At 43.6% G+C, this 13,477-nt stretch overlaps 1 protein-coding gene and 1 long non-coding RNA gene across 7 annotated transcripts in view; one reads left to right on the top strand and one right to left on the bottom strand.

Moving 5' to 3' along the window:
* Window positions 1–13,477, bottom strand: part of LOC139239231 (uncharacterized) — an 87,303-nt gene that overhangs the window by 23,986 nt on the left and 49,840 nt on the right. The window lies entirely within an intron of this gene.
* Window positions 1–13,477, top strand: part of LOC139239229 (sodium/calcium exchanger 3-like) — a 519,976-nt gene that overhangs the window by 502,666 nt on the left and 3,833 nt on the right. For 4 of the 6 annotated variants that reach the window (XM_070867916.1, XM_070867913.1, XM_070867914.1 and 1 more), the window contains one exon: window positions 7,928–8,203. In XM_070867916.1, the coding sequence (XP_070724017.1) occupies window positions 7,928–8,203 (276 nt within the window). Of the gene's footprint in view, window positions 1–7,927; window positions 8,204–12,293; window positions 13,193–13,477 lie in introns of those variants that run through there. The other 2 variants (XR_011588619.1, XM_070867915.1) reach the window with 2 other exon arrangements.

Below are 13,477 nucleotides of genomic sequence, written 5' to 3'. Positions count from 1 at the left end.
GCTTAAGAATTCATAGCAACACATTGCTATTAAGAACTAGTTGGTTTATTAGCTAAAACGTTTAACAATCACACTATACATTACCAGTTTATCCACCAGGTTCACAACCACCTGCCTAATTGTGGATTCAACGAACCCAACTGGTTGGGGTTTTATTGAGTCTTGTGAACATCACGTAACTGGCTAAGCCACTCCCAACTCAACAGCTCTACAACTATTTTAAGTTGAACGTTTAAATCAAGTACCTGTTTTTAAAGGGCACTAGAACCCAAATATCCAAATTAACTTGGGAACTTTATCAAATTAAATTAAAATCCTGTTTCAACAGCTCTACAACTATTTTGGTTGTGCCTGTAAATCAAAAATAAATCAAATTCCCCCTGAATAAAGAGGGTGGGGGGGGGGGGGCACCAAATCCGACACATTAAACAAATTAACTTTTAACAATAATGGTTCAAATCAAAATTTGGTTGCCGGGGTGATGATGCACTCCAGTCCCTCCGGCGCTCACCTCTCGCGGAAGGCCGCGAGCTCCATCTCCAGGTGGACACCGCGTGCTCCATCGCCAGGGACACCCTGGTTCGAATATAACCACAGAAGAGAGGCAGGTAGTTGGGCTGAACGACCCCTCGACCGTCCGCTGCCTGGACCAGTTGATGGTCTCCTTGGTCATTCCCAGGAGCAGTCCTAAGAGGAGGCCTTCCGACCTGCCCGCTCCCCTCCGCACAGGGTGCCCAAAGATCAGGAGTGAGGGACTGAAGTGCAACCAGAATTTGAGGAGCAGCCCCTTGAATTATTGGAAGAGGGGCTGCAACCTCACACATTCTACATATATATATAGAACACGGACTCCTCTAGATCAACAGCTCTACAACTATTTTGTTGTAATCAGAAAATCAAGTGCCCCCTGATTAAAGCTGGGTGAGGGGCGGAGGGGGGACAGTCCCATACAACTATTTTTGTTATAAAACAATAAATGAAGTGCCCCCTGATTAAAGAGAGGGACACACCAAATATTTTTAAACAAGCGTCCCCTTGTTTTTTTGGGGGGGTTTTTTGAGGGCACTAAAAAACACAAATTTTACAGGTACCCCCTTGTAAAATAACAGGTTCGTTGGCATGTGTAAAAAGAAAAGATAGGCTAATGTTTCAGGTTTTAACCTGAAATGTTAACACGTGCTTTCTTTTTAATAACAGCTGTATATTTTCAGTAGTTTTTTTTTCAGATTTCCAGAATTTGCAGTTTTTAAATTAAAAAAATGTTTTTGCTGGGAATACTGACTAGTAGTAACTATACAACAACTAGCTTGAAAGGTTAGGTGTTAGAATATGCAAGTATCAGATGATAATCAATTGTCTTCAATACCCAACTGGGACAGGAAACTGTCACTGTGCTAGAACTAGTTTCGAGACCAAACTAATTGCCGACACATCAAAGGAGGTGAGCGTGCTATCAGTTGGTCTTTCAGCTAGCCAGCTATCATTGTGCCCCTTGATTGTTAATTGGTCTAAATGCCTGCGAAACCTGGATTGAAGCAAGTGGGTGTCCCACAAGTTGTCTCTGAGGCAACGAGTTGGGATAAATGGGTCATTTTCAGGTTGACAAAAATGTAACTAGCAGGAGTCAATGCTGGGCCTCAACTATTTACAATCTATATTAATGACTTGGATGAAGGGACCAAGTGTAACGAGGCCAAATTTGCTGATGATACAAAGATAGATGGGAAAGCAAATTGTGAGGAGGACCCAAAGAATCTACAAAGGGATATAGATAGGCTAAGTGAGTGGGCAAAAATTTGGCAGATGGAGTACAATGTGGGAAAATGTGCAATTATCCACTTTGGTAGGAAAAATAAAAAAGCAAATTATTATTTAAATGAGGATAGATTACAAAATGCTGAGATACAGAGGCATCTGGAAGTCCTTGTGCATGAAACACAAAATGTTAGCATGCAGGTACAACTGGTAATTAGGAAAGCCAATGGAATATTGACCTTTATTGCAAGGGGGATGGAGTATAAAAGTAGGGAAGTCCTGCTACAACTGTACAACATCATCATCATCATAGGCAGACCCTCAGAGTTGAGGATGACTTGCTTCCACTCTTATAGTTCTCGGGTGCATTGGTGAGACCACACCTGGAGTACTGCGAACAGTTTTGGTCTCTTTATTTAAGGAGGTAGTTCAGAGAAGCCAGGTCGCTGATTGCAGTACGGGTTAGCACAGCAGGAGGGGCGAAGGAGTGGCAAGAGTCCGTAGAGGGAAGTGACCAAGACCCAGGAGAGGCGAGGGTCCAAGGACAGCACGGCCCAGCCCACACTGCGATATGTGTGCGCACTAGATCCGTGCAGCAGAGCAGGTCTCCAGTCGTCTTGGTTAACCCTTGCTACTGAACCAAGACCTAGCTCTGTCAAGCCCGTGTGGTGGCTGGTGTGCAACGGCCACCCCACATTAAAAAAATCCACGCACAGGCATCTTCCATCCTTCACGATGTAGTTCAGGACCTGGAATATTAGGTCCTTCATTGAAACACCTGCAAACTCATCCCTTTTTGACGTGGAACAAGTCATCCTCGCTTCGAGGGACTGCCTATGATGATGATGTGTTCAGAGAAGGTTCAAGAGGTTGATTGCTGAGATGAAGGGATTGTCTTATGAAGGTTGAGCAGGTTGGACCTATACTCATTGGAGTTTAGAATAGTGAGAGGTGACCTTATTGAAATGTATAAGATTTTGAGGGGGCTTGACAGCGTAGATGCAGAGAGGATGTTTCTCCTCTTGGGGGATATCTAGAACTAGGGGGCATAGTTTCAGAATAAGGGGTCGCCCATTTAAAACGGAAATGTGGAGGAATTTCTTCTCTGAGAGTTGTGAAACTTTGGAATTCTCTACCCCAGAGAGCTGTGGAGGCTGGGTCATTGACTATAGTTAAGGTGGAGATAGACAGATTATTGAATGATAACGAAGTTAAGGGTCATGGGGAGTGGGCAGGGAAGTTGAGTTGAGGCCAAGATCAGATCAGCCATGATCTTATTGAATGGTGCAGTAGGCTCGAGGGGCCAAATGGCTGACTCATGCTCCTATTTCAAATGTTCTTATGAGTTGACTGCCTTGTCAAATATATCCTGTGGCTTTTCATGAGTTCTTCATCCTCTATTAAAATCAAAATGAGAATGTGAAGGTCCGTACGGGCTGAACTTCCCATATAATTGTCTTTCGTGCGCTCGCTGGTCCAGGTTCTGTCATATTAGGACAGTTCGTGAAGTATGAGTTTACTTCACAAATGAGTTTGATGTTGTAAGTTAATGAAACCTGGCGTTTCAGTCTTTTGCTATTGTTTTAATTTCTACTTTGAACAAACCTAAGTCAAAATTATAGCCTAAGGCTTACTTACAGTCGAACAGAGTGTTTACTTACCCATCATCTGAACTTTAAGAGCAAAAGGGTTCACAACATTTCCAGTGAGCAAATTACAGTAACAACCCTGGGCAATGCTACTTTATCAGTTATTCTATGTATAAGGTCACACTGCAGTTATTAGGAAGTGAGAGATCATATGTGAAAGGAAAGAAATACTTGCATTGATATAACACTGATATAGCAGCGTTGACAAACCTCAGGACGTTCCAAAGTGCTTTACAGCCAGTGAAGTACTTTTGTAGTGTAGTCACTGTTATAATCTGGGGCTGGTCCTTGATGCTGAGCATGAGAAAAATATCTGGCATAACTCAAAAACCACCGAATAAATTTATAATCACTGGCAGATCTCTTATGGTATTGCTCACGGACACCTGGAACACAGGTTAGGGAGTGAATTAGTCAGTCTGGACAACAACATAGGACCAGGGAGTGGAACAACAACTTGCATTTATATAGCCCTTTTAACGTAGTAAAATTTTCCAAGGCATTTCACAGGAGCATTATCAGTCACAATTTGACACCAAGCCAGATAAGGAGATATTAGGAGAGGTTGGTCAAATAGATTTAAGAAGAATTGAAGGAGGAGAGGTGGAGAGGTTTAAAGAGAGAATTCCAGAGTTTAGGGCCTCGGCAGCTGAAGGCACAGCTGACAATGGTGGAGTGATTTAAATCGGGGATGCTCAAGAGGCCAGAATTGTAAGGGTACAGGGGTGTGGAAGGGGTATAAGGTTGGAGGAGATTACAGAGACAGGAGGGACGAGGCCATGGAGGGATTTGAAAGCAAGGTTGAGAATTTTAAAAATAGGTGTTGCCGGACCAGGAGCTAATATAGATCAGTGAGCACAGGGGTAATGCAAGAATAGGATGGTGCGAGTTAGGATAGGAGCAGCAGAGTTTTGGATGAGCTCAAGTTTATGGAGGGTGGAAGATCAGAGGCCGGCCTGGAGAGCAGTGGAATAGTCAAGTCTCGAGGTAACAAAGGCTATTAAGATAGAAGTCTGGAGTTAAATGAGAGTTTTAGCAGCAGATGAGCTGAGGCTGGAGCGAAGAGGGGTGATGTCAGAGATGGAAATAGGCACTCTTGGTGATGGTGCGGATGTGCTGGAGGTTCATCTTGGGGTCGAATACGATGCCAAGGTTGCGAACTGTCTGGTTCAGCATTAGTGACCAGGGAAAGGGGTGGTGTTGGTGGCTCGGGAATGGAGTTTGTGGCAGGGACTGAAGGTAAACAGTTGGATGAAGTATGAACCACAGCCAGAATTGAATGGGATGGGATAGAAGTCTGGAGTTAAAGCTTCAATAGAGCAGGATCTGGCAAGTGGGAGAGGCAAAATCCTGGTCCAAAGTGGGTGAAAGTGTTCCTCATGCCAAGGTTGGGAGCGGTAGCATTCTTGGAGTTGACGGCACAAATCATTACAAATGGGTATGATTTGGTGGCCATTACAGAAACGTGGTTGCAGGGTGGCCAAGACTAGGAATTAAACATACAGGGGTATCTGACAATTCGGAAAGATAGACAAGAAGGGAAAGGAGGGGGGGTAGCTCTGTTAATAAAGGATGATATCAGGGCAGTTGTGAGAGATGATATTGGCTCTAATGAACAAAATATTGAACCACTGTGGGTGGAGATTAGAGATAGTAAGGGGAAAAAGTCACTGGTGGGCGTAGTTTATAGGCCCCCAAATAATAACTAAACGGTGGGGCGGGCAATAATCAAGGTAATAATGGAGGCATGTGAAAAAGGAACGGCAGTAATCATGGGGGATTTTAACCTACATATCGATTGGTCAAATCAAATCGCACGGGGTAGCCTTGAGGAGGAATTCATAGAATGCATATGGAATTGTTTCTTAGAACAGTATGTTACAGAACCTACAAGGGAGTAAGCTATCTTAGATGTGGTCCTGTGTAATGAGACAGGAATAATAAACGATCTCCGAGTAAAAGATCCTCTTGGAATGAGTGATCACAGTATGGTTCAATTTGTAATACAGATTGAGGGTGAGGAAGTAGTGTCTCAAACAAGCATACTTATGCTTAAACAAAAGGGACTACAGTGGGATGAGGGCAGAGTTAGCTAAAGTAGACTAGAAACACAGACTAAACGGTGGCACAATTGAGGAACAGTGGAGGACTTTTAAGGAGCTCTTTCATAGTGCTCAACAAAAATATATTTCAATGAAAAAGGGCGGTAAGAGAAGGGATAACCAACCGTGGATAACCAAGGAAATAAAGGAGAGTATCAAATTAAAAACCAATGCGTATAAGGTGGCCAAGGTTAGTGGGAAACTAGCAGATTGGGAAAATTTTAAATGACAGCTAAGAATGACTAAGAAAGCAATAAAGAAAGGAAAGATAGATTACGAAAGTAAACTTGCGCAAAACATAAAAACAGATAGTAAAAGCTTTTACCGATATATAAAACGGAAAAGTGACTAAAGTAAATGTTGGTCTCTTAGAAGATGAGAAGGGGGTTTTAATAATGGGAAATGTGGAAATGGCTGAGACTTTAAACAATTATTTTGCTTCGGTCTTCACAGTGGAAGACACAAAAACCATGCCAAATATTGCTGGTCACGGGAATGTGGGAAGGGAGGACCTTAAGATAATCACTATCACTAGGGGGGTAGTGCTGGACAGGCTAATGGGACTCAAGGTAGACAAGTCCCCTGGTCCTGATGAAATGCATCCCAGGGTATTAAAAGAGATGGCGGAAGTTATAGTAGATGCATTCGTTATAATCTACCAAAATTCTCTGTACTCTGGGGAGGTACCAGCGGATTGGAAAGCAGCTAATGTAACGCCTCTGTTTAAAAAAGGGAGCAGACAAAAGGCAGGTAACTATAGGCCGGTTAGTTTAACATCTGTAGTGGGGAAAATGCTTGAAGCTATCATTAAGGAAGAAATAGTGGGACATCTAGATAGGAATAGTGCAATCAAGCAGACGCAACATGGATTCATGAAGGGGAAATCATGTTTAACTAATTTACTGGAATTCTTTGAGGATATAACGAGCATGGTGGATAGAGGTGTACCAATGGCTGTGGTGTATTTAGATTTCCAAAAGGCATTCGATAAGATGCCACACAAAAGGTTACTGCAGAAGATAAAGGTACGCGGAGTCAGAGGAAATGTATTATCATGGATAGAGAATTGGTTAGCTGACAGAAAGCAGAGAGTCGGGATAAATGGGTCCTTTTTGGGTTGGAAATTTGTGGTTAGTGGTGTGCCATCGGGATCGGTGCTGGGACCACAACTGTTTACAATATACATAGATGACCTGGAAGAGGGGACAGAGTGTAGTGTAACCAAATTTGCAGATGACACAAAGATTAGTTGGAAAGCGGGTTGTGTAGAGGACACAGAGAGGCTGCAAAGAGATTTAGATAGGTTAAGCGAATGGGATAAGGTTTGGCAGATGGAATACAATGTCGGAAAATGTGAGGTCATCCACCTTGGGAAAAAAAACAGTAAAAGGGAATATTATTTGAATAGGGAGAAATTACAACATGCTGCTGTGCAGAGGGACCTGGGGGTCCTTGTGCATGAATTCCAAAAAGTTAGTTTGCAGGTGCAGCACGAAATCAGGAAGGCGAATGGAATGTTGGCCTTCATTGCGAGAGGGATGGATTACAAAAACAGGGAGGTCCTGCTGCAACTGTACAGGGTATTGGTGAGGCCGCACCTGGAGTACTGCGTGCAGTTTTGGTCACCTTACTTAAGGAAGGATATACTAGCTTTGGAGGGGGTACAGAGACGATTCACTAGGCTGATACTGGAGATGAGGGGGTTACCTTATGATGATAGATTGAGTAGACTGGGTCTTTACTCGTTGGAGTTCAGAAGGATGAGGGGTGATCTTATAGAAACATTTAAAATAATGAAAGGGATAGACAAGATAGAGGCAGAGAGGTTCTTTTCACTGGTCAGGGAGACTAGAACTAGGGGGCACAGCCTCAAAATACGGGGGAGCCAATTTAAAACCAAGTTGAGAAGGAATTTCTTCTCCCAGAGTGTTGTGAATCTGTGGAATTCTCTGCCCAAGGAAGCAGTTGAGGCTAGCTCATTGAATGTATTTAAATCACAGATTTTTAGCCAATAAGGGAATTAAGGGTTACGGGGAGCGGGCGGGTAAGTGGAGCTGAGTCCATGGCCAGATCAGCCATGATCTTGTTGAATGGCGGAGCAGGCTCGAGGGGCTAGATGGCCTACTCCTGTTCCTAATTCTTATGGACCTGAGATTCTTAGGGCTGAAGCTGAGAGGCAGGGTTCCAGGAGTTGAGGCTGGGACTGATGAGTCAGTTCTGTATTATGTGCACTATTACTATTTATGATTCATTACATATTCTTGCACTCTTTTTCCACTCACGGTTACTTCGGACAGAATTCATAACCTCAAGGTTTACGCTTTTGGGAAATGGGAAACGTGGGTTTGAGCTGGCCCATAGTACATTGTGTGCTTTCAGTGTCGGCAACATTCTGAAATATGGTCTATTTTCTTTTGTCAGGTGATGGTGAGGATGAAGATGATACTCGGGAGGAGAAACTGCCTTCTTGTTTTGACTACGTCATGCACTTCTTGACCGTTTTCTGGAAAGTTCTCTTTGCTTTTGTCCCTCCCACAGAGTACTGGAATGGCTGGGCCTGTTTCGTCACCTGCATGGCTGTGATTGGTTTGCTCACGGCTTTCATCAATGACCTGGCTTCACATTTTGGCTGCACAGTCGGGCTGAAAGATTCAGTTACTGCTGTGGTTTTTGTGGCACTTGGCACCTCTGTACCAGGTAATTAACGGGATGGTGGCAGCAAAGCAACATAGCCAGTAAAGGGCGCTGCGAGTGTAATCTGCCACAACTACCCCAAACACATGGGGTAGAAAGCCATCGAGCGGTAGCGCAAAATGGGTGTTAATGCATTTGCCACCTGTTATACGCTCCAGTCGATACTCAGTTTAATTGACATCAATGAAGTATTTCATTGGCTATGCGATACCACCCGTTGAGCATTAACCGTTCAAGATGAATTTCACCCCTAAAGGGCTTAAATCACCATATGAAATTTAAATCAAGTTAAAGTTCTTGTTAAGATAGCAAAGGAATTTCATATGCATTACCGTGTTCATTCTTAATACCATATCATTTCAACTATTTACAGTTTAGTAGACATTAAGGGCCCGATATTCACCGTCCCCGAAGGGATGGCTACCACGGAGTTTGGACAGTCGATCGAAAAAAATCGATCGGCCGCCGCGGTCGGGTAGTTTTCCCTCCCCGAGCCATATTCAGCTCAGGGAGGATTTGAGCATTCACTTCCGCCGGAAACGGCGCGGTGAAGCCGCTGTAAAGGTAAGTCTCCAGTGGAAAGGGAAGCAGCGTGCGGCCTACTGAATGGCCACCAGGACAGCAAAATTCACAGAGGAAAAGGTAGGACTTTTCCCGGCAGTACTCCCGCGAGGTTTTCGATGCGGTGCTCGAACGCGACACTGCTGGGGCCCTTTGGTAGGTAAATAGTTTTATTGCTTATTAGTGTTTTTATTTCATTTTCCAGCATCCGCAGTATTTATCATTTGATATAGTTTTATTAATTATTAGTGTTATTTCATTTTCCAGCATCTGCAGTACTTAGCTTATCATATAGTTTTATTCATTGTTTTGGCTCTATTAAACCTGCTGCTCAGAGGTTTGCACATACCCCTCTACTTTTGTACAACTTTCAGGTCTGACTTTTTAGTGGAGTCCTGTGGGCTGCAGAGACCTGCTTGGCAGGGTTCACCAAGGATGGGAGAAGTGTTTGGAGGGCGACACCTGCTCAGAAGCAGGGCAGTACGCAGGAGAAGACGTCGCCATCAGCACCGTGTAGACAGGCAGCGGGCAAGGATGGCAGGAGCCATGATTCGTTCATTCTGCGCCAGACCAGTGTGCCTGCCGTCTTCACTGGCCCGAATCAGGATTGCGGTTGGCAACTTGGGGACAAAGGATATGTCCCTGTCACTTGGCTGTTCACTCCTCTGCAGAACCCCAGGACAGCACCAAAGCATTCATTCAATGATGCTCATTGTACCACCAGATGTATCATTGAGCAGTGCATAGGCATCCTTAAGCAGAGATTCCAGTGTCTGGAATGCTCTTGTGATACCTTGCAGTACTCTCCTTAATGGGTCTCCATCATCGTCGTGGTACGCTGCATGCTGCACAACCTGGCCATCATGAGGGGACAGCCGCTGGAGGTCAAGCCAGCAGTACCACCTGAGGAGGAAGATCCCCATCGTCCCAGAGCTAGGAGATGTCGACCCATTGCAACCCTGGAAGGGCCGAGTGTAGACTGGCCAGCACCCTCCTAAGAGGGTGCGTCCTCACATATACACCTCCCTTGCAATCTTCCTCCATGCATTATGTACTGGCTGTCTGCCAGAGCTCTCCACGTCAGGAAACAGTATTCTTCTTCTGTCCTCCACATTGTCCATCAGTGTCTCCTGCTCCATATCAGTGAACCTGTTGGCTCTCCTTGCACCAACTTCCCCCCTCAGGGCCTTGCTGTAAACCCTGGCTGTTAAAAAGGTCAGGGAATAGCTGGCTCGTTAGAAACCCTTACCCGCATGCTGAATTTCTCAGTGGTCATAACGCTCAAATTAAGAAAGCCACACCGCTGAAAAATCCACATTGGAAGGGTTCATTAGCGCTGGAACCCTTTTGGAACTGAATATGGGGTGGCCCAGCCACTCAAAAATGTTGGCACTAATGGCCACAAAAAGGTAGGGGGAGCATCAGCTTTCCAGAGGTACTGAATTTCGGGCCCTATGTTTGTAGTGGGGATCACAATATCAATTTGTGCCATTGACATTTTCTCTGAAGCCTGAAATGTGTCTGCAATCACTAAGCCTCTTCTTGAATTGTTTCCCTTTAGCGTCCGTGAACTTATAATTTTTTCTTCCTCCTCCACTAATATTAAAGCCCCTTGTACAGTCCTCTTGCAGAACATACTGAAACAGGTAAAATGGATGGGTCATATGTTCTCTATTCCTTAGTATCCCATAAAGGGCAAATATTTCCCAACATTTATTCAGCTCTTCTGAAATTCTCTACGCTGTAAAAGCAAATATCAACCATGAGATCCTTTTATATTTCTAGGACTAGATAAGTACATCGGGTGAGCTTTAATACTAGGCAACCCCATAGTATGACATACGGATTTGCAGGGGTGGATCTACTACTTCATCTGTCTCGGTATCTTTGCTGTTTTCTAATCTGTAAACACCATGGCATAACTATAAAAGCTCACCTCCACAAAGTTTTATTATAATTTTCTTCAGGTCTTACTGTACTACATATCATTCCCTGAAATGGCAGGCTAGAAATCTGTAATGCTCTGTAAGGAGCTTTGCAAAATTGACTTTCCCTTAACCTTTCCATTCCTCTCCATGGTAAGTGACTTGGTAGCACTGGTGAGAAATCCATTTAGGACTGATGTCAGGAAGAACTTCATGCAGAATGATCAATATTTGAATCGGGCTTTCAGGTACGGTAATGGAAGTGAAAACCTTGAATTCATTCAAGATCCAGTTGAATGTCATGATGGAGACAACTGCATTTTTTTATTCGTGGATGGATAAGCGAAGAGAAGCCGTTCTCATTTGTATTTATTGTGCAGCCTTGTGATATGATTAACAGTCTCCTGAAGACTGAGTTAAGCAGAGATTGGGAACCTAGAGATAGAAATTTCTCCTGGAGTGAAAAGTAATTTTAAATTAGCTTGATATTTCTTGCAGTTTGTTTTTCTGAATTTGCAGGAATAAGTAATTTTGGACCTTGTGACTTGTGGAGTACTGGATTTACTGCAATGCATGCACAGCTGAGCATCCTATCAGAATAATCTGCAATAATACTTGTTAATGATCTGTGGTGCAGAAGAAGTGCTTTTCATTAATCCAGCTGTTGTAAGAAAATTGGTTTAAAATGGAGGATGTAAAGCCAAAATACAAAGCCTGATGCACAGACTATAAGCCCCACGCTTGTTGATGCCATGGGAGAGAGCCAAATGTGGCCCCTCATGATGGAACGGCAATACCTACATAAATAAAGGAAGAGGTCACAGTGATAATGAACAAGCATTGTGCACCTAGTGGATTGAAGAGAGGATGAAGCTGCATAACCTTATGTTGAGTACAAAGGAAAGTAATTAACACAGGTGAAATCCTAATCAGTCTACATACGTGTACATCAGCAAGTTACAGATGACAGACATATCTGCCTAAGTCGTAGCACCAACAGAACACAAATGTAAATTAGCTAGTAAACGGTTCCATGTGAAACAGCAAAGGTAAGTGTAAATTAATGTGAAGATAATAAATAGTCCACATAAGCAAACCATATTAAATTGTAGGTGACTAGTTATAATCTCAGTAACTGTAAGGCTAGCAAGAACTGATATTTGAGCAAGTGCACTAAACTAGTGGAGCTAGCAAGGTAATCAAAATATTATTAGACCATGTGCGAGAGCCGACATTGTCACTACACAGTGCACTCATAACTACTACACTGTATGATTATCCTTGGAGAAGTTGGTATTGAACAGAAGAAACAGGTGGTGCCCTTGCTGCCTATGAGGATGTAGTTGTTAGACATCATTGGTAAGGAGACCAAAGTGGGCATGGGGATAGTGAAGTTAGCCAACAGGGTCAAATTGATGGTGTGTTGCATAATGTTCACATAGTGCCATGTTGCCAAAAACAGTTAACACTTATTTGGTGATAAGGCAGTGATTCACCAGTAACTCACAAAACAGCCATGTATTGACAGTGCTGTAGCAATATTCTTGCCGATTATTACTCTAGAGTAATATTAATGTTGTAACAATATCCCATCTTCTCCCTGACAGCAATGGAACGACATAGCAAAGACAATCCCTTACATCAAGAAACCCATCTCTTGCATTAGGATGACAATCCTTCACTCAAGACCTCATAAAATGCATCACCACCATGTGAAGCAAGCAGTAGTCCAGAGACACACACTCCAGAAGATCTTGACAAGTTCGAGGAGGTATCACAGGGTAACTCACAGCACAAGTGAGCAAGTGGCATTGCTTGTGGCCAGAGAAGGGTGGCCTGCTAGGCAGAGGTCATCATGTCGATTGGCCTTGCTAAACTATTTGTAATTTGGACTCCACGGGGCCATCATTCAGATGGAGAATAGTGTAAGAACATAAATGCACACCCTAGCCACTGGAATCCATGTGCTGGAAGATTATATTTATATAACATGGTTGAGTAAACATACCAATGTCCGTCAACACAAATATAGGTGGTGCTGTAATAGAGCAGTTGTCTGCCATTGACATTTGGCAAGTGAAGTGGTGACTTCTGTGACAGAGGGCTACTTGAAGACTTGCCTCCAGCAGGGGTATCCTTGCAGTAGCAGAAGAGCGAGCTGCTTTCTGTCACATTGGTGTCAATGCCATATCATGCCGTGCCATGTCTCTCCCTAAAGGACTGGTGATGCCATAGACAGCATGCTGCCCTCCACAGAGAATGCAGCATGAGATATTCCTGCTTGGATACAGACCACTCTAGGTTACTATCACAAAACAGAGAGTCATTTGAATCTCTACAAGGTCATGGAGAGAACTTGCAGGCAGCCACCATAATTCTTCAATTAGGGGCAATGCACTAGTTCACAAGGCACAAGAGTGTAGCACAGTTTCACAGCACCCTGATCATATTTAGTGTATGAACTATTACAAAGCACTTTGCGTACATGTTGAAGACGGTCCTTTTAAAGCACTAATCAGAAAGGCAGGCAGCAGCCTCACAATTATGGTAATGTGACAAGAATAAACAGGATGCTACAGCAAATAGTTAGTGCAAGGTAGAAAATATATTCTTTTGAGTGCTGTTAAGGGGCAAGTGTCACTCATTCCTGGAAGAAAACTTCCATGACAATTCCTTCACCTCCTTTTTCATCTTCCATGGCTTGGTGCTGCTCCTCAGGCAATCCCAAGCACACTGATGTTATGAAGGTCTTGGACTCCAATCTACACAAAGATCTTTTGTCCAGCTTCCA

Source organism: Pristiophorus japonicus, chromosome 26 (assembly GCF_044704955.1).
Source record: "Pristiophorus japonicus isolate sPriJap1 chromosome 26, sPriJap1.hap1, whole genome shotgun sequence".
Lineage (NCBI taxonomy): Eukaryota > Metazoa > Chordata > Chondrichthyes > Pristiophoridae > Pristiophorus > Pristiophorus japonicus.
The sequence above is the reverse complement of the archived record's forward strand: the minus strand, read 5'-3'. Positions and strand labels throughout refer to the sequence as shown.